This window comes from Rana temporaria, chromosome 4 (genome assembly GCF_905171775.1).
Source record: "Rana temporaria chromosome 4, aRanTem1.1, whole genome shotgun sequence".
NCBI lineage: Eukaryota > Metazoa > Chordata > Amphibia > Anura > Ranidae > Rana > Rana temporaria.
The window spans coordinates 285,019,747-285,041,918 of record NC_053492.1 but is presented as its reverse complement, the minus strand read 5'-3'; the positions used below and the strand labels follow the sequence as shown (position 1 = coordinate 285,041,918).

Sequence of the window (22,172 nt, the reverse complement as noted above, 5' to 3'; positions counted from 1 at the left end):
GGCGGCCGGACAACTCCCGCACCCCCCCCCCCCCGGCCACCCAAGCCCCCTCTCCCACTTCACTAGCCCCTAGCCGTTCTACTTTATTAGAGTAGAACGGTTGGTACTGGTACTTTTATATGCAGTACCAGTGGGGAAGCTAGACATTATTTCACCCAGGGCAAAGAATCAGTTTGATGCCTCCCCTTATGGGACAAGTTTAGGCAGTAGTGAGAAACTCCCAGGCCATAGCTGTTGAGTCAGCTGTCTGTCCCCTCCCCCATGCTCCTCTGGTCCTCCCCCTGATTCTCTGTTCCCCCCAGGTGAGCGCTGCAGGGAGGGAGAGGAGGTGAGCTCTGCGGGGAGGGAGAGACAGAGGAGCGGAGGGGGGCGGCGGTCCGTTGTCACTGAAGCCGGCCCACTGAGCCATCGGCCCACCGGGAAACTCCCTGTAGTCTCAATGGCCAGTCCATCCCTGTCTCAGGCTGCACAGAGAGAGAATTGAGGTGAGTCAGTGTTCAGTGTGCTGGGGGATGGCACCCCCAGCATCCCTTTACACATGCTTTGGGCTGGCTCTAGATGTTTAATGGCATGATAGATTGCATAGGATACACAGCCCCTGCGCCTAGTCCATCTACAGATGTGATGTATAATGAGATGTAAAGGGGAAGAGTTAGTAAAATTACAACGCCCATGTGGGGGCCCCAGAAATATTTCTGCACCCAGGCGCCTGTGACCCTAGGATCAGCCCTGGTTGTCAGCCTTGCCTACTTAAATTCCATTAGATTACAAAGAACACAGACAGCTCCTCATCACTCCCGCCGTCTTATCGTTATAATGGAATTGTCTAGCTTCATGTTTTTGTGGAAATATGGCATAGGTCCTAACATACTGGATACCAAATAATTCGTCCTTAAACAATCATCCTCAAACAATTTTGCAATTTAGCAGCATATAACATGTTAACACAATTAAGAAAATGTGTAGCCAACTAAAAACTCAACTGTGTCATGAAATATATTTATTGTAGTGGAATTTCGCTCAATAGATACACACAACATTATTGAAGTTGTACCCCTTTCTCCATGCTGATCAACAAGCAGATTATAAAATAATATTTTTTTTCCAGAAGATAACAATACTGGAAAATACACAAAGTTTCCATGACATACTGCTTTTTTACTGTATTACTTAGCTCTTCTGCCATTCACAGCCAAATACCTATGTAGTTGTTAGGATCTGCTGTGACTGGCAGATCAATGCTTTGCAGATCTTTCCAGAAGCAGAAGGATTAAAGGTTTTGGTCTGTAGATTTTTTTTTTTTTTTTTAACATGCAGACAGATGCATGATAGATATAGCAGCAAAATGAAAGCAGAGGGATAGAACATGCTGCCCTGCACAAAAAAGCAATTATGTCTGGGACACTACGTCCGTCTGGAAACCATTCTGATGTTCAATATATTAAACAGCATTTCTAGCAAAGCACGATAATATTCCATCCAAGAACTTCTTCCAATGTTGCAAAGAAACAACCACTACAAGCTTTTAGGACTGCAAACTGCTCCTTTACAAGGCAAGAGCATATTATATTTAATTTTTATTTTCACCAGAAAAAAAGAATGGTAGGCTAGGCCCAGTGCTATTTTAGAATTTTTGTATTTGCCATCTAACATTATGTGGTTCACATCCTGCTCTTTGCTCAATCATAGCATCTAGCCATGCCTTTTTATAGGACTATGACAAGCTGCAGAATGTATTCAGTACTTATTTTTGCTGAGTGACACCTTGGACACATTTTGAAGAATCACCAAAGGCACTGTTTAAATGTTTTTCACATTCTGTCCTTATTTTTGCATGGGTGTGGTTAAAGGGGTTGTAAAGGTTTGTCTTTTATTTTCTAAATTGGTTCCTTTAAGCTAGTGCATAGTTGGTTCACTTGCCTTTTTCTTTGATTTCCCTTCTAAATGTTTTTTTTTCTTTGTTTGAATTTCTCACTTCCTGTTTCTCCTCAGTAAGCTTTCCACCATCATCCCAGCAGTGAAAAGTCATTTAGAACAGCTTACTGAACACCTTACTGAGGAGGAACAGGAAGTGAGAAATTCAGACAAAGAAAACAAAGAAAAAAAACATCTAGAAGGGAAATTGATGGAAAAGGTAAGTGAACCAACAATGCACAAGCTTAAAGTAACCTATTTAGAAAATAAAAAATTAACCTTTACAACCCCTTTAAGTCATAGGAACGTATGGAATTTAGTACTCTGGCTAATATTGAGCCATATCCAATATGAATTTTAGACAAAGTATCACGGCTGTCTCTCCCTGTTAACTTCTCCTTGTAATGCCCTATACACATGATCGGAATTTCCAATGGAAAAAGTCAGACAGACTTTTTCCATCGGAAATTCCAACATTGTGTATACCCCATCGGAAATTCCGAAGAATTCCATCGGAGTTTACATAGAGAACATGTTCTCTTTTCCTCCGATGGACTTCCGTCGGAATTCAGATGTGAATTTGTTCGGACAAAGGTCCGATCGTGTGTACGGGGCATTACCCATCTAGAGTTTACAGGGATATCCTCCTCCATTTCTCCACTGATTTTTCCTTTGCACATGCTCAAAGGCTACAACTACAACAAGCATAGGAAAATGTCATTGACCAAATTTGTGAGTGCTAATAAATTAAAATATGTCTAACCATAGAGCAGCTTTGCTTTGAGATTAGTACCGCATTTTATTCCTATACAACATATAAATGTTATCCTGCAGCACTGACTAAACTTAATATTGCTCATTATGACTTATGAGGCAGCGTCGACCCAAATAAAACTCAGTTCACACTACTGTAACTGTAAAGAGAACCAAAAAAAGAACACATCCTGGAAATGTCATCCAGTCCTACAGCTGGCATGGAGTGAGGTAACCATAATTTAGCTGGATATGGTATGATAATTTCCTCAGTAATGTGTACATGCTGGTAAATGCTTTTTTTTTTTTTTTTCGTGATTCAACCACAGAAATGTGTTAGAGAACAACTGTGCTGTAGATTTCCATATATAACTTGTCTATAATTCTCAAAAAAAAAAAAAAACAGCTTGAAAAAATACTTTACAAAATAGGCTAAGATGTTGCTATTAATAATTACAAGGAAGAGAGTCTTAATTGAAGAGAGTCTTAATTGTCTTTTACATATGCATAAAAGCATAAAAATATAAAGCATCCATGGAGCACATCTCATAATTCTTTTCCGTTAGGTGTCTCTGATTCTTTTTCTATTTCAGCAGATCAGTAATTACAAGAGAGAAGCTTGGAATGTTGTTAAGGCCTTAGTTGTATGAAAGTTCTCCACTCCATCTAAAGGTTTAGTGAGCCAGGGATGTGATCAGTATAGCAGCATCAGAAGTCGGTCATAGAGGCATGCGGCCTTTACATGTCCGATAAGAGCACAAGAAGGTTATGGCTGCATCGTCTGCATTTTCCAATTTCTAGGCTTTGACTTCTCGTTGCTTTCCTTCTCCTCGCTGAGGTTTTTCTTGTTTTTTCTGCCTCTGTTTCCTCTGTGCATCTCCTTCCTTTCTTCTCTGCTTGTTCTTTTTTGTCTCATCTTTGCCTTTTATCCTAAAATGAAAACCAAAAACTGTTTAGTTTCACTATCACTCAAAAGTAAAGCAAGGCAAGAGCATATTATAATGCTTTTAATGTTTTAATGCTTTTAATGTTTGTAATTTTATATATTTTTTTCTGTTCTGTTGAAATTTGTGAAGAAGAAAAAAGAATGGTAGGAATTGGCTAGAACATTGTTTCTCAAACTTTTGTGACCATGGTCTGGTAAATTGTTAAAAGCTGTCTATTCACCAACAGTAAAAAAAATACAGTTTATACTCAAACATCAAATGTATAGGAATGCAAAAAATGTACCGAAATTCTGCATGGCTATGGGTGGGGCTGAGTGTCACTGTAGGGGGATGGAAGTTGTGGAAAGAGCTAGTAGATTCTGCGGTAGACTTGGCTGTTCTGTAGGGGGAGAGATGTTCTGTAGGGAGAGATGAGACTTCTGGAGGATGCTGGGTAGGGGGCACTGTGGGACACTGTTAGATGTTGGGTGCACTATAGAGGACTGGAGGGTCTGCCACCAACTGGGCGCACTATGGAAAGCTGAGCTGAACTGAGAGAACCTGGGCACAACTGTAGATGCTAAGGGCTCTTTGCACTGGGGCAACTATGGGAGGTTGGGGGGCACTATGGGAGCTAGGAGGAAACTGTGGGAGTTTAAGAGATCTGCAGCTGGCTGGAGGTCTGGAAGAAGGGAGACTGTGGCCCAGTAATAGTGGCTGAGAACCACTGGTCTAGAACATTACAGAAAGCATTTATTGATGGATTGGAACTCATTGGTAGAAATAGTAAGTAAGAGAAATTAGATGTATTAGAGTGACCCTGTCAAAGGAAGCAAAAGTGATGTGTGGATGAGCAGGAGGAACCAGTGAGAGATGTGGGGGAGCCAGCAGATTAATACCGCCAGAAGTGATGCAGGTGGCATGAATATTTTGCCACGTTGAGTCTGCGCTAGAGAGAGGGTTGCAGACTGCCCCACACACATATACTGAGGCATGGTGGCCACTCTGTGGCAGATACATGATCTGACACTTCCGAGTCTGGGGTGCATGCTGCCGACGACCCAGCATAATTGGATACAGCGGGAGCCAATCAGCAGGTCCGGCGGACGTGATGTCCTCTGGGACCCGCCAGTCATTCGGGAGACAGGCAGACCACCATTCTGTGAGAGGGAATGTACTGATCCTGTGTTTCTGCTAAGCAGGAACGCTTATCTTTACCTTCCCCCAGTCAAAATACCTCCCCCCAGTCAAAATACCTCCCCCACAGTTAGCAAGAACTCCCTAGTAACACATTTAACCCTTTGATCGGCCCCAATGTTAACCCCTTACCTGCCAGTGTCATTAGTATAGTGACAGTGTATATATTTTTAGCACTGATCACTGCATAAGTGTCACTGGTCCCCAAATGTGTCAAAAGTGTCAGTTAGGTGTCCAATTTTTCCGTCGTAATATCGCAATCCTGCTATGAGTCGCTAATCGCTGCCATTACTAGTATAAAAAAAAATATCCCATAGTTTGTAGACGCTGTAACTTTTGCGCAAACCAATCAATATATGCTTATTGGGATTTTTTAACCACAAATTTGTAGCAGAATACAAATTGCCTAAATTGATGAAGAAATTTGATTTTGTAAATTTTTTGATTGGGTGTTTTATAGCAAGAATTACAAAAATATAGCTTTTTTTCCTCAAAATTGTCTGTCTTTTTTTATTTATAGCACAAAAAATAAAAACCACAGAGGGAATCAAATACTGTACCACCAAAAGAAAGCTCTATTTGTGGGGAACAAAAGGACAAGCATTTTATTTGGGTACAGCTTTGCACGGCTGCACAATTGTCAATTAAATTAAAGCAGTGCTGTATCACAAATAACGGCCTGAACATGAAGGGGGTAAACCTTCCAGAGCTGAAATGGTTAAACTGCACTAGAAAATATGATAGGAATGTTTTTATAGTGGCTAAACTAATGTATGTAAATGAGACAAAATGCGATAAATGAGACACACTTGAAACAGTATATAGTTAATGCAATAAATATTCCAGCTCAAATCATTTCAAGTACAGGCATACCCCACTTTTAAGTACACAATGGGGTTTATTTACTAAAGCTGAAAAGTGCAAAATCAGGTTCACTTCTGCATATAATCCAATGAGCTTCCAGGTTTTATTACCAGACTTAATTGAACAAGCTGGGGCTAGAAGCTCATTGGTTTCTATGCAGAAGTGAACCTGATTTTGCACTTTCCAGCTTTAGTAAATAAACCCCATTGCGTACTTAACCACTTAAGGACTGCCTCCTGCAGATATACATCGGCAGAATGGCACGGCTGGGCACAAGCACGTACCTGTACGTCCTCTTTAAGTGCCTAGACGTGGGTCGTGGGCGTGCCCATGGCGCACGCCCGTGACCCGGTCCGAAGCTCCGTGACCACGGCCGCGGGACCCGCGGACCCGATCACCACTGGAGTCCCGCGATCGGTCCCCGGAGCTGAAGAACGAGGAGAGCTGTGTGTAAACACAGCTTTCCCGTTCTTCACTGTGGTGCTGTCATTGATTGTGTGTTCCCTAATATAGGGAAACACGATCAATGACGTCACACAACCAGCCCCGCCCCCCTACAGTTAGAAACACAGATGAGGTCGCACTTAACCCCTTCAGCTCCCCCTAGTGGTTAACTTCCAAACTGCAATTGTCATTTTCACAGTAAACAATGTATTTTTAATGCATTTTTTTGCTGTGAAAATGACAATGGTCCCAAAAATGTGTCAAAATTGTCCGATGTGTCCGCCATAATGTCGCAGTCACGAAAAAAAAATGCTGATCGCCGCCATTAGTAGTAAAAAAATTTTTTTTTCTAAAAATGCAATAAAACTATCCCCTATTTTGTAAACGCTATAAATTTTGCGCAAACCAATCGATAATCGCTTATTGCGATTTTTTTTACCAAAAATAGGTAGAAGAATACGTATCGGCCTAAACTGCGAATTTTTTTTTATTTATATATTTTTGGGGGATATTTATTATAGCAAAAAGTAAAAAATATTGCATTTTTTTCAAAATTGTCACTCTATTTTTGTTTATAGCCAAAAAATAAAAACCGCAGAGGTGATCAAATACCACCAAAAGAAAGCTCTATTTGTGGGAAAAACAGGACGCCAATTTTGTTTGGGAGCCACATCGCAATTGTCAGTTAAAGCATCAAAGTGCCGAATCGCAAAAACTGGCCAGGTCCTTTACCTGCCTAAAGGTCCGGGTCTTAAAGCGGGAGTTCACCCATAAAACAATTTTTCCCCTTAGATGGATGCTCGTTTTGTCTAGGGGAATTGGCTAGTTGTTTTAAAATATGAGCTGTACCTACCGTTTTCGAGATGCATCTTCTCCGTCGCTTCCGGGTATGGGTCTTCGGGAGCGGGCGTTCCTTCTTGATTGACAGTCTTCCGAGAGGCTTCCGACGGTCGCATCCATCGCGTCACTAGTAGCCGAAAGAAGCCGAACGTCGGTGCGGCTCTATACTGCGCCTGCACACCGACGTTCAGCTTCTTTCGGAAAATCGTGACGCGATGGATGCGACCGTCGGAAGCCTCTCGGAAGACTGTCAATCAAAATAGGAACGCCCAGTCCCACAGCCCATACCCGGAAGCGGCGGAGAAGATGCATCTCGTAAACGGTAAGTACGGATCATATTTTAAAACAACTAGCCGATTCCCCTAGACAAAACGAGCATCCATCTAAGGGGAAAAAGTGTCATGTACGGGTGAACCCCCGCTTTAAGTGGTTAAAAGTGGGGTATGCCTGTAATACATATGTTCAAGTACAAGTAAAAATTTACTGATGTGATGATATGAATAAATGTTAAATGTTTTTTTTTGTAGTGATTATAGCTACTATATTGTCTGACTAATCTTCTAATAATGGATTTTTATCTTTTCATTTTAGCTTAGTATGTCAAATATTTTCTGTAGACTCTAGATAAAAAGCAATACGTTGAAAATGCATAATGCCTTGTAAATGGGGGAGAATGAGCAAAGTTTGGTATAATGCATGAGGGGAAAAAATGTAGAAAAATTCTTTAATCAGTGCCTGCCAGCAAAGCACATTCAGAGGCCTAATTTGATCCAGTTTTACTTTTTTTTATGGAACCAGTCCAGGTATGGAATATTTTATATTATTCCCCAAATGATTACTTAACGCTTTACAGCTGTTATATGTTCGCACCCAAAACCAATTATTCCATACTTGAAAAACATGTTTGTACTATGCCTGTAGCTCACATGTTCAACAGCAGAATCTTGAAAATTAAGGGGGGCAATCAAGCGACAGTAATTACTGTACCAACTGAAGATAGCATTTCCTTATAACAGTTGATATAGGTAAACAAACAAGTGCTTTTCATGTCCAAATACACACACAAAGGTTAAAAACTCATGTGGGGCTCTGCACCTTTCACTTTTCACTCAGACTTATACTACTATATATATTTAGTTTGAAGTTAAAGTGTAACTTTAGTGGGGAATGGTTAGAATCTCCATCTCTGGGACTCCCTCATTTCCTGTTCTGGGGACAACATTTTACCAAAAATCTGCAACAGGGAAAAAAACAACAAGAAAAAGCTGACAGAGGTTCTAGCATTCCCTTACGTAACTTTTTATTGCTGTCTGTGTCCCCGTTAAGGTGATTTATCTTCTCTATTTGTCCTGTTTACCATTATCATTGAAAGTGAAAGTAAATGAAAATCCAAAAGGTTGGGTTGTCCCCAGAAAGTGGAAACACTAATTCTAGTGACCTGGGGGTCCCCAAGAAATTCAGTTAATTTGCAAGGATTTCCTCTGACTACTTGTTTGGCTATAGGATAGGAAGTGATGGGAAATCTCTGCAATGGGACACAGATGGCGAAAAGATTTTTGACAGAGGTTATGACCATCCATAAAGCCTCGTACACATGACCGAGGAACTCAACGGGCGAAACACATCGTTTTTCTCGTCGAGTTCCTTGTTAGGCTGTCAAGGAACTTGACAAGGCAAGTTTCTCCATTCCTGTCGAGGAAAAAGAAGACATGCTCTCTTTTTGGCTCGACGGGATCCTCGACAGTTTCCTCATCGAAAAATGTACACACGACCGGTTTCCTCTGCAAAAAAAAATCCCATTTTTTACCGAGAAACTCGATCGTGTGTACGAGGCCTTAGGCTTCGTACACACGATCGTTTTTCTCGGCAAGAACCAGCAAGAAAACTGTTGCCAGAGCTTTCTTGCAGAGAAAACCATTCGTGTGTACGAGGCTTTCAGGTTTCTCGTCTGAAATTCTGGCCAGAATCTCAACGAGAAAAATAGAGAACCTGCACTCTATTTTCTCGTTGAGATTCTTGTCGGCCTGTTTTCCGACGAAAAAACCCGAGAGTGTGTATACTTACCTGTCGCCGTGGAAACCCGCACATGCTCGAAATGACTTTGACGCATGCGCGGTAGCTTCCAGCGCATAGATAGGGTGAAGCAAGATGGCGGCGACGGCATTGAATATGACGAGCGCATGCTGGCCGTACGCGACTACGTCACTGCGTTCTTGCCTTTCAAGAGAACCGTGGTTCTTTTGAAAAGGTCAGTGTGTACATTCGGGCAGCAAGAGATTCTTGCCAAGAATCTCGTCCGGAAATTTTTTTTTTTCCTGACAAGATTCTTGCCCGTGTGTACGAGGCCTTGCTCTATCCAAAAAGAAAAAAAAAAGTTTTGCCTACAGTACTATTTTGAAGAGATTTACTCTAATTTCCTGTTTGATCTACGGGACAGGAAGTGAAAGTAAATCTCTGAATTGGGTCACAGATGGTGAAAAAAATAGATGGGGTTTCACTATTCCCTATCAACAATCAAAAATGTTTTAGCTATGGTTTTATTTTAAGTAAAATATATGTGAGACCATCTTAAGTGCATATTTTGCAGATCTTCAACAAATATTGGTAGGAATGTGAATACAGGGGCAGTGTTGTTCCTAAAATCTGGGAGGCAAAATAGGTATGGAATGTTTTATTACAAATCTCAGATGTCAGAGTATTTCATAACAGGAATAGGACCTGGAGTATAGACAGTATTATACATATAGCAACTGTAAATAGTGACGTCCCCAAGCCCAGAGGCAGGAGCTCTACAGGTAGCATGTTTCTATTTATTTCATATTAGTCATTCATGGTTTGATGGACTTATGTCACGTACACACGATCGGAATTTCCGATGAAAAAAGTCTGATGGACTTTTTTCATCGGATATTCCGATCGTGTGTGGGCCCCATCAGACTTTTTTCCATCAGTGTTTAGAAATAGAACATGTTTTATTTTTTCCCGATGGAAAAAAAAAGACATAGGAAATTCCGATCGTCTGTATGCAACTCCAAAGGAGAAAAAAAAACACGCATTGCTCAGAATCAAGTCGACGCATGCTTGGAAGCATTGAACTTAATTTTTCTCGGCTCGTCGTAGTGTTTTACTTCACCGCGTTTTTGACGGTCGGAATTTGGTCTGTATGCAAGACAGCTTGAACGGAATTCCGACAAAAAATTATATCGGATTTTAGGCCATCGGAAATTCCGATCGTGTGTACGGGGCATTAGCATGCATGATCCCAAAGGATGTTAAATATAACCTACTAAATTTTTGATAGCTACGATATAAATGGAAAGTGGTTCAATTTAGTGCATTTGACCTCACTGGCTGTTAATAGGAAATAGAGGTTGTTCAAATTAATATTGAAGGAAGAATGTCAGGATGCAGAATTTACATCAAAACATTCTCCTTTAGAAAATTCCACTGCAGTTTAATAACAACAAATACTGTTCTTGGGGTCCCTGTGGCTCAGTCCCTGAGATTGAGAAACTTTCCAACTGGGGCCAATTTTGTTTGGCATTCTCTTCTCTATAAAATGTCATTGCAAGCAGCTCTCAGCCAAACAGCAATTAAAGTCTAGCATGCCTTTGTAGATGTAAATATAAATATCCACTTAGAAATCTACAGTATCTACTTAGACGATAGATAATGCCGTACGTTTAGGTGTGTTATCAGAATCAAAACTAAAAATCACATCCTATGCTTTAATTCACAAAACCCCTAGAGATGGAATTCATATCTAGTTTTTGCATATTATATAACTAGAACAATTGTAATCAGGTAATATTTTAATAAAATATACTTTTACATATTTACAGCATGGTTTTACAAATGTATGATACCGTTTGGCTGAATAAAGAAATCTTTGTTAAATGTGGGTTGCTCCCTGACTTTGTTTTCAATCTACATATTTAACCACTTGGCGCCCAGGATACGTCATATGACGTCCTGGGCTTTGTGGTGGTATATCTGAATGATGCCTGCAGCTACAGGCATCATTCAGATATTGCCGTTTTCAGCCAGCGATTCCCTGCACCATAAGAATGATCATAGCGGCTGTTCCGCTGCTTGATCGTTCTTATGGGCGGTGAAAGGGGACATACCCCCCTCCCGCCGCCCTCCGGTGCTTCTCCCAACTCACCGATGCGATCGCTGAGTCGGAGACAGGATCCGACGGCCGCGGGTTGTGATCATAGAGATTTACATCAGACCAGATGGTCGCCGGAGTCTCTATGATCGTCGGAGGCCGGGCGAGATGTTATGATGTCACGCCTGGCCTGTGCATTCAAAAAAACAGCGCCGCTTTCGGCTGTGAAGCGATGATCATTTTTTTTAGGCTTCTCAGCCTAGTGGTGAGATGTGGGGTCTTATTGACCCCATGTCTCACTGTAAAGAGGTCCTGTCATGTCATATTGCTATTACAAGGGATGTTTACATTCCTTGTAATAGGAATAAAAGTGATCAATTTTTTTTTAAAGTGTCAAAATAAAAAAATAACAATAATTTTTTTTTTTAAATTGCCCGTGTTCTCGCACGCAGAAGAGAATGCATACATAAGTCACACATGTGAGGTGTCGCCGCGAACGTTAAAGCGAGAGCAATAATTCCAGCCCTAGACCTCCTCTGTAACTCAAAACATGTAACCAGTAAAAAAAAGTTAAAGCGTTGCTTATGTGGATTTTTAAGTACCAAAGTTTGGCGCCATTCCACGAGCGTGTGCAATTTTGAAGCGTGACATGTTGGGTATCTATTTACTCGGCGTAACTTAATTTTTCACATTACCCTAAAAAATTGGGCTAACTTTACTGTTTTGTTTTTTTTTAAAGCATGAAACATTTAAAACATTGCTGTGCAAATACTGTGCGAGAGAAAAAGACCGCCATTGTATTCTCTAGAGTCTCTGCTAAAAAAACATATATATATATATATATATATATAGTGTTTGGGGGGTTCTATGTAATTTTCTAGCAAAAAAAATATGATTTTTACATGTAGGAGTCAAGTGTCAGAATTGGTCTGGGCTTCAAGTGGTTAAATTACAGTAATGCAAACTACATTTTCAATTTACAAATATTTTAGCCTATTATGGATACTTTTTTTTGTGCTTTGTATTTATAATAACTCTTTCGCTGTCAATGAAGTAACTATTACTTTATTGACAGCACCAACATCTTAATAGACCACTACAACAGCTAGGAGTTTGTTTTTTTACTCTTAGCTGCCAGCTTTCTAGTATAAGCCACCCAGTCACTTCCGGTCAATCCATCAATCACTAACATAATTTGAGTGCTCAAAATATTAATTTAATAAACAATATCATGTGACAAAAAAATGACAACTGCCACTATCGTTTCCTGCGAAGGTCTCTGCTTTTAGAAAACATGTAATGTTTTGTGGATTTTTAAGTAAACTTAATGCCTAAAATGTATATGTAACACGTATGCAATAAATGAAGGAAAATGGATCTAAGTAGGGTTAGGATCAATATACTTTAAATCTGATCACCAAATTAGCCAATTGCAAATGCCTAAAAACATGGATTATTGGTAAAGTTATAAAGTAAATGTTGCTATCTTTAAAACAGTTTAACTTATTGTGGCAAATGAAATACAAAGTGAACTTATTATCTGTATTTGTATTGATCCAGTTCTGGTTTTAGTGTTTAAATCACATACTGTTTTATCAAATGTTTGTAGAAACTTAAAACACCAGGCCATCTGTAAGTATTGCCTAAGTTACAGTTCCAGCTGCAATGTATTAAGAACTAGTACATGAGAATGTTCCATTTCATTGCAGAATCAATACTGCACTCATGATGAGTTGTTTTTCTTTTCATTTGCTATTTTCTTGCCATGTAAAACAACTTAGTTTTGAAAATACATTTATTGGGAGAATCTAATTTGTTGGCTATTTTTCCATTAAATTTGGCATCCTGATAAATGTAAAGAAGCTTGAATTGTAAAAAATATTGGACCTGCTATTGTGAATCTCCTTCTGAAAATACCAGTTTCCTCCACTGGTTGGAACGCTTTCAGTTAATGACCCAGAACAAGCGTGCAAGAAATGCCTTCAGAATTGTGATATGCATGTTTGTTCCAAGCCGGTGACTTAGATCAGCATGACAGCCATGCAACCAGCATTTTCAGAATGAAAAGTCAGCAATGGCAACTTCCATAATTCCTTCATTACAGGATTCCTTTATGCACCTTACTTCCACCATATGTTTAAGAATGGAGAAGTGGTGAACGTGTATTTCTGGAGAGCTTTCTATAAGCAGCACTTCAGAACACACAAAGGGGCAACCAGTGCACCCATGAATGGCTATTATCTGGGCTGTCATTGGAAGGTTTAGATCACAGACACAATGGACAGAGCTGGTCAGAGTTGCTCTGTACCTTGCGATGCTGTGATGACCAGTGATTGAAAACAGTGATTATAATTTAAAAAAATCTAGTGTTTACATATAATACCAATGTGAGCTGATGCCTTAAGCCCCCCAAAGACACAATCCAAACATTTGGGTACGTCTTATTCATTCAGACAATTTAGAAAACCTGCTGTAATCACTATTGTACTCCCCTCAAGTTATTGGCAATGGTGTCTTCTTCTAGTGCTTATCTACTCTCGCTAGCTTCCCTATTCATATGAACAGGCCTCAAGTCTGTATTTGCTACACTGAGAAAAGAGGCCTGCATGTCTGCTAAACATTGGGGGATCTTTATCTGAATCACATAGATCTTCAGTACATATTTCTGCTCGCAATCCAGAATTCTTACCATCTACCTTCTTCTATGCTTTGAATAGTATCACTCTAGGGCCATGGTCTCCAAACTGCGGCCTGCGGCCTGGGGGTCAGATGTGCCCCTTTGCTTGCCTTCATCCAGCCCTTGGAGTACTACTCCTCCCACACTATTCTGCCATCTGACACCAAAAATGGTGCACCATTTCTCCCACCGACACCAATAATGGGGGCACTATTCTTCCATAGGATACCAACGATGGGCACTATTCCCTACCCCCAATACCAAATGTGCCAATGTTTACTTCCACTGATGCCAGGACAATTTCTACTCCTGCTGGCCACAATCCAGCCCTGCTAAAGTCTGATGGACAATAAACCGGCCCTTTGTTTAACAAGTTTGATGACTGCTCTACGGTATGAAAAAGGAAATTACTCTGAAAAGGTAATAAATGGTCGGACTTTGCAGGCAACACAGACAGGAATAATAAAAAATACTTTATTACAAAAATAGAATATACACAGAACAGCACAATATACAAAAATAAGAAAACCATATAGAGTATGAAAAGATGTCCCATGTTCGTCAACGGACGCACAGGGGACATCTTTTCATACTCTATATGGTTTTTCTTATTTTTGTATATCGCGCTGTTCTGCGTATATTCTATTTTTGTAATAAAGTATTTTTTATTATTCCTGTCTGTGTTGCCTGCAAAGTCCGACCATTTATTACCTTTTCAGAGTAATTTCCTTTTTCTCCCAAATTTACGGATGTGGCATTGTGAGTGCTCTCCTCTTTACCTATATTGCTCTAGGGTATGCACCCACTGTCATAAGGCGGTCAGTGTATAGGTACAGGACGGATTGTTTGCAAATAGCTACAGAAACCATTAAGTACTGTCTAGGTTACTTTTTTTATATGCACTAACACACAATTTTTCAGGACAAGCTTTTGGGGAAATGTCCCCTTCATCAAGGTCCAAGAAGTACTAATGCACCAATATACCCCAAAAGTTTTTCTTGAAAAATTGTATGTTAGTGCAAATAAAAAAAACAACAGACAGTACAATTGCTAATACGGCTACAATCCCCTCAAGCAAAAAGCTACAATAATCGGACAGAGGTTCTAACCCCTCCCTACCTTATGCAATACTAAAGGAAACGTTTTTTTTTTTTTAGATACACTGCAAACTCATTTTAAACCTAAAACAGCAGTTGGGTCACTGAAGACTTGAGCCATTAATTATCATTTTGGTTTCAGATGTTAAATGTATGTTTTTAAGAATCTGTAAAATGTATGTTTTTAGAATCTGTCTACCACTTTTGTAGCTCATACAGCCTGATAATATACTTTGTAAAACCCATCTTCAATCTATTACATTCTTATCACTCCTTGGCAAGGGTTAACAATTTGGCTAACAGTCAAGTAAGATATGCAGCTATAGATCTTCAAAGACAAAATTAGTGCATATCATAGGTTACATGGATTACAGGATGTGAACTTCATGCGTTAGGGGCTCTGCAGTGGTCTGCATAGATAAAAGATAGCTACATTCCTGAGATATCAGGTCTAAAGCCTCCTTCTTCCTAAACAGAAAGTTGATGACTAATGGGTAAAAGTTATATCAAGGGAGCAGTGTTCAGTGCCGTAAATCTTGATGTTTGAGCTACTGTTTTTTTTTTTTCGTACTACCTAATACTCTGCACTGTGAATGTGTGGCTAGGCAATATGGTTGAGGGAAGCCCTCCTTTCTTGTAGACATGTTAAAAACTTTGCCTGAAGGAACTATTATTTTGTATTGTATTAACAAACCAAATGCAGATGGCAGCTTTAGTTTTTTGTTGTACAGTTGCACTCAAATGCAAAACTTCAAACAGACCAACTTAGTGAACATCCTTGTAAAATGAAAGAGGATCCTCTGGTCCATCAACAAGCATGCTCCTGGATATTATGGAAGGACATATAAAGTTTTTTTGGACAAAGAATTTGCATTTCACCTTGATGTGGGTAGGCAGTAACACATGTATTTTTCAAATTGCACTATTCATTTTATTGTTATGCAGTGCTGACAGCATACAGCTCAAGATAATCTAAGACACTGGAAAGATTTGGAACTAATTAGTATGAGCGTAGAGTAACGGATGCCCCACTGAGAATGTTGTTGCTATTGTTGTAATGAAAAAAAAAATCTAATATGAAAATACATGGATTTTTTTTATTTTAATTTTACTAGACCACTGACTATTATAGATAACCTTGGTTGCTTTCTTACTTCTTTTTTTATTTTTTCATCTAGTGCCTTTTACTTTAGCTAATATAACACGAACAGGGCCGGTGCTACCACTAGGCAAACTAGGCAGCCGCCTAGGATGCACTTCTGCCTAGGGGCGCCTGGCCACTGGTGTTCCTACTCTCTTCTCTCTGCAACAAGCAACTAAGGCCTCATAAACACAATAGGATCGCCAGAGGAGAACGGTCTGAAGGACCGTTTTCATCAGTCCAAACCGATCGTGTGTAGGCCCCATAGGTTATTTAACCTTCGGTCAAAAAAATGAGAACTTGCTTTAAAATTGAACCGATGGACGCCTAACCCAGTGTTTCTCAATTCCAGTCCTCAGGCCACCCCAACAGGTCAGGTTTTCAGGATTTCCCTCAGATGAAAAGGCTGTGGTGATTACTAAGGCAGTGAAACTGATCAAATCACCTGTGCAAAATAATGGAAATCCTTAAAACCTGACCTGTTGGGGGGGCCTGAGGACTGGAATTGAGAAACACTGGCCTAACCGATGGACGCCTAACCGATAGGTCAAAACCAATCGTTAGTACGCACGACCATCGGTTAAAAATCCACGCATGCTCAGACTAAATGAGGGGATGGGAGCGCTCGTTCTTGTAAAACTAGCGTTCGTTTTGGAGATAGCACATTCATCACGCTGTAACAGACAGAAAAGCGTGAATCGTCTTATACTAACACAAAATCAGCTAAAGCAGCCCCAAGGGTGGCACCATTGGATTTGAACTTCCCCTTTATAGTGCCGTCGTATGTGGTTTACGTGTCCGCGTTCTGACACGATCGGTTAATTAACCGATGGTGTGTAGGCGCGACAGACCATCAGTCAGCTTCATCAGTTAACCGATGACAACGGTCCTTCAGACCGTTCTCATGGGATGGACTGATCATGTGTACGAGGCTTTAGTCTCAGCATCAGCAGGCAGCCACCGCTCCGTTCATACATAGTGTCAGAGGCGCACTGGCTACGGAGGACTGTGTCTGTGTCCCAACTACTGAATGAATGGAAGCAAGCAAACATTCATTGATGGGCACTAGTAGGCTGCATTGATGGACGCTGGTGAAGCTACATTGATCGGTGCTGGTAGGCTGCATTTGATGAGCGCTGGTGAGGCTGCATTGATGGGCGCTGGTAGCCTGCATTGATGGGCACTAGTGAGGCTGCATTTGATGGTTGCTGGTGGGCTGCATTTGATGGGCGCTTCATTAAAAAGGTGGGGTATACATGGGCAGGGCAAAAGGGATGGGTCCAATGGGGGGTGCAGCAAAATTAGGTTTCACCTAGGGTGTCAAAAATCTTCGCACCAGCCCTGAACACGAATGGCAATTATTTACTATGGAACTCAGATTTTATATTCCTTCTGAATACTTTTAAAATGTATATGCTTTTTATTGCAGGAAAGCTTATGAATGGTGTAATTGACAACATGTTGCTGCTAGAATACTGTTTTTTTATATTAACAGATCATTTCTTCAACATTAGCCTACTTTGGTAAATGCCTTCCAGCAACATTGTAATTGTATTCTTCATTTGCTACCCTGCTGCTCTGTACATATGGTGGAGAGAAGAAAATAGCTAATACTTCCAAGTTATGGAGGAACATGTGTGATGTCCTCCCCTTTTTCTAATATGACAGTGTTTTCACTTGTTGACTGCCCCAGCACAGTCATATGAGGACAAGAAGCGAGTACTCAGTCCTGTACAAATGTCAGATGTCAAATAGAGTGCCTTGATATCAGCCTATCAGGTCTATTGGATAGGTAGCCTGATTGGCAACGGAAGGTGCCCATATGGCAAACTGACAATGCTAAAGTGAACACCACTGTACTCCCATTAAGGCGGAACTAATTCCATCAATTTAACGGTTTCAAAAATAGTTACATTCCAGGCATGCAGAGAATGGTAACTTTCACATTTCATTGTGCATTTAACCAAACTGTCAAACTATCAAAGGGCTGGTGTCATAACTGATCACGTGTGCACTACCATGGCAGTTGCAGATCAAACAGAGGCTACGATGGCAGCTTCCTTGACTGATTTGGTTTTGGTTCCTCATAGAACAGCAAATACATACCGTATTTATCGGCGTATAACACGCACCCTAACTTTAAGATGGAAGTTTCAGGAAAAAAACTTTCCATAGCCCCCTGCGTATAATACGCAGGCACAGTTTACCCTCCATTTTCAGGGTAAAAAAGTGAGTGTTATACGCCAATAAATACAGTAAATAAAAGAGAGCTCAGTATGCACATGTATAATTATCTGATTACCTGTATACTGTACTGATTTTGTTGTCCCTTCTTTTATGCTTGTTAAAATGCTTTATATTGATACTAGTGTATATATATCTTTCTATTAGAAGGCTTTTGTTTCTAAGTGGACAGCATCCCCTGAAGAAGCCAAGATTGAGGGTGAAACATGTTGGGAACAACCTCAATCTTGCTGTATACATAGGGACGCGTACTTGCCGTAAAACAGTTTTTAAACATGTTTTTACTCATGTTAAAATAATTTTTTTTTTATTTTTTTTTTTTAATGTAACTCATTGGATCTATTTACTAGTATCTGCACCTTGAAAATCCCATAAATACATGTTTTTACTCATGTTAAAAATAAAATGTTTTTATTTTAAATATAACTCATTGGATCTCTTTACTAGTATCTGCACCTTGAAAATCCAATAAATACTTAAATATTTGTCATAACTGACAACAGAATAGAATCAAATAGAATAGAAAGAATATAACCATTTTCTGAAATTCGAATTTTAAATAGAATACATTTGAATTTGAATAAAAAAGAATAGAAAGCAATAGAATAGAATAGAAAAGAATATAATAGAAAATAGAATAATAGAATATAAAAGAATAGAATAAACAATCAGAAAAAGCATATAATTAAAAAAAATAGAATAGGATAGAATAGAAGTAACATAACTATTTCCCAAAATTCAGATAACCACAATTTGAATTTGAATAGTATAGAAAAAAATAGATTAGAACAGGAATATGGTTATATTAATTATATTCTATTCTATTGTTTTTCTATACTATTGTGTTTATTTCTATTCTATTCTACTCTATTATTTTCTATTATATTCAAATTCGAATTGATTCTATTTGAATTTTGGAAAATGGTTATATTATTTATATTCTATTGTTTTTTTAAATTGTATTATTTTCTATTCTATTCAGATTTCAGAAGATGGTTATAATCTTTCTATTTAATTGTATTTTTTTTAAAAAATCTATTCTATTCCTTTCTATTCTATTTCATTATATTCTGTCCTTTTATTTTCTATCCTATTTTGTTCTGTTTTACTCTATTCTATTATCCTTTTTTCTGTTATATTATTTTCTATTCTATTCTATTTTATTCTATTATATTCCTTTATTTTCTATTCTATTTTATTCTCTTTGGAAATTGGAAAAGGATTCGAAAATTATTTCTAATTTGAATTATAAAACTATTCTAAAATGATTGTAAAAAGTTTTGAATCGATCCAAATTAGAATTCTAAAATTTGATTAGATTCGAATACGAATAAACAAACAAATTCCGAAAACGATTTAAACAAATTTAACTAAACAAATTTATGAAAATAATGAATTGAATTATTATTTTTTTTTGTTCTGCACATGTCTAAAATCAAGTTTAATGACAACACACTTTGTCTAGATATATTTACATATCTCTGAGTTTATAACAGGCCTTTCAATATTTTATCAGCTAATAAAGGCATATGAGACAAAGGACTTTCTGTTCTGAGTATATTGTTGAAGTATATACATTCAACTGTTATAATTTCAATATATGTCTCAATGTAATTTTAATGTCTTTGATTTATTAAGAACATTTCCATTGTCCATGCACAGGTAGAAACCTAGGGACCTACAGTCTAACCCTAGTACATAAACGATAATAAAACTTTAAAAAATCTTAGAGCTAAGGAAGGGCATACACAGTGCAAATTAAAGAAATTTACACGATTCCCCCATCAACACAGACAGTGCTGTCAGAGGGAAACCCTTCTGCTGAGCAATTTTCTGGGGGGGAAGCTGTCCCCGCCGGGAGAAGACATTGATTATCGCTAGCAGCTTTAGCAGCAGATAGTGATAATCGCAAGAGAATCCAGCAGGCTGGTTGAACCCAAGTTGATCAATCGATCAACTTGGTATTTTCAGCCTGCCCTTTGACGGTTTTAATCTTGGCTGGTTCCTGCTGAACTGGCCAAGATTTGAACCTTGTATGGCCTTGTATGGCCGGACTAAGGGTGACTAATAATGATGTGTGAATGTTATTCAGTGCAGTAGCACTCTGCATAGCACTCAGGCTGCATGATGAAACCCTCCCAGGGGGCAGGTCCATGGCATTCTGGGCTCAGGGAAAGTGTGTTGAATGATGCTGGCTGTCATTCAACCCAGAAGACCGAGAACATCTCGTGGTGGAAAAGAATCACTGTTTCATTTTGAAGGTGATTATTGCAGCAGATTTGCTTTTTATTTTATTTATGGACTGATTATTTATTTATTTTTTGCTTGATTTCTGCTTTAACTTTTATCTTTTTATTATCATTGTTGTATCAGACCTCACTAACCAGAGCTACTGGTGCCTTACTTATGTTTTATCTCAATCTCCTAATTTTTTTCCCCACATCCTTTTATGGCATTTGTGCCTCTCTTTTAGATTTATATATATATATATACCTGTTTATGTCTGTTTCCACATGCCTTACTTGCTTAAAGTGATGCTAAAATCTTGTTTCTTTAAAAATAACAAACATGTTATACTTACCTGCTTTATGAAATGGTTTTGCATAGAGAAGCCCAGATCCTCCTCTTCTCGGGTCTCTCTTCCGTGATCCTGGCCCCTCCCTCCTGTCGAGTGCCCCCTCAGCAACCAGCTTGCCAAGGGGGCACCCGAGCCGAGCCACAGCTCTGTGTGTCCATTTAGATACAGAGCCAAGGTTTGGCCCTGCCCCTTCTCTCTCCTGATTGGTTAGCAGGCTTTCATTGACAGCAGCGGGAACCAATGGCGCCACTGCTGTGTCTCAGCCAATCAGGAGTGAGATTCATTGCTGGATAGAGATGGGGCTCAGGAAAGTATTAGTGGGGCTGAGGAGGGCTGATACACACAGAAGGTTTAAATAGAATGCATTAAGATAAAAAAAACAGCTTTTGCAACGACTTTAAAGCTGAACTTTGGGGGAAACAAAAATGGTGGTGTTGCTCCCACCCTGCTGCAAAGATAAATTGCTCATTTAGGTCTAGGGGGCTGTAAAAATCACTTTTACTTATCCATTGAACCGGCTGATGCCACCCGACATTCGACCCATGTGTGCTGGGCTTAATGGAGAGCCCATGGCCCTGCAAATGGCATGAGGAAGCAAAATCACAGTCTCTAGAATAGGGAAGAAGAGGAGAGTGCCGATTGCCAGGGAAGCAGAGGATCGGGTAAGTAAAAATGCTAGTCGCGCTACCCTAGACATGAATCATTAAGGAAGCATTTTTGTTCCACATGGAGATGGGTTTTAAAGTATGGTATTAGTTTTTTGCAGGGCATCCATCACAAATTTTGGGGCAACTTACACAGCTTTAGGCAGGCCCCCCCCTGGAGCAGAGAACTGGGGGGGGGGGGGGGGTACTGACGAAAAAAAAAACAAGTGTAATCTCTCCTGACACGAGATAATAAGGGGGAGGGTGTAATGCAAAATAAAAATGAGAGGGGGGCCTGCAGGGCCTGTAAGGGGCCCTGGGGCCCATCAGGCCCCTTACAGATGTAATGCCTGTACCCCTCTGTTTTTTTGCCTTGCTTTTTGTTTGGTTTTACCATGGCTTTTTGTGTGACAAAATTGATAAACCTCCCTCTTTGGGTTTTTACTACTGCAATTAATTTTGTTGTTTTGTTATAAAATTATATATTGTTGTCCTTAGTAACCAAATAATAATGAGCATATGCTTGCAAGATTTTCGACTCTATACAAGCAGCTTCTGTTGTAGTTTTGTTACTGCTCTGATTTTTATTTTTTTCAAATCCGCCCAAGCATCAGTTGTTAATAACCTAATACTCAATTATATAGAGAATTACACATTCCATTTTGATAACTCAGGATCGCTCTTGTATATACTATGAAGTAACTTGCAATGTCTGTAACTCATCTTGGTGGTGAAAGTTCAC

General features: G+C 39.4%; 1 protein-coding gene across 1 annotated transcript in view; it reads right to left on the bottom strand.

The window, feature by feature from the left end:
• Window positions 1-2,964: 2,964 nt before the first annotated feature.
• The window catches only part of RSPO3 (R-spondin 3), a 99,344-nt gene continuing 80,136 nt past the window's right edge, over window positions 2,965-22,172 (bottom strand). Inside the window, exon 5 of the mRNA XM_040350383.1 lies at window positions 2,965-3,597. Coding sequence (XP_040206317.1) covers window positions 3,465-3,597 — 133 coding nt within the window. The 3' untranslated portion in view covers window positions 2,965-3,464. The remainder of the gene's footprint in view (window positions 3,598-22,172) is intronic.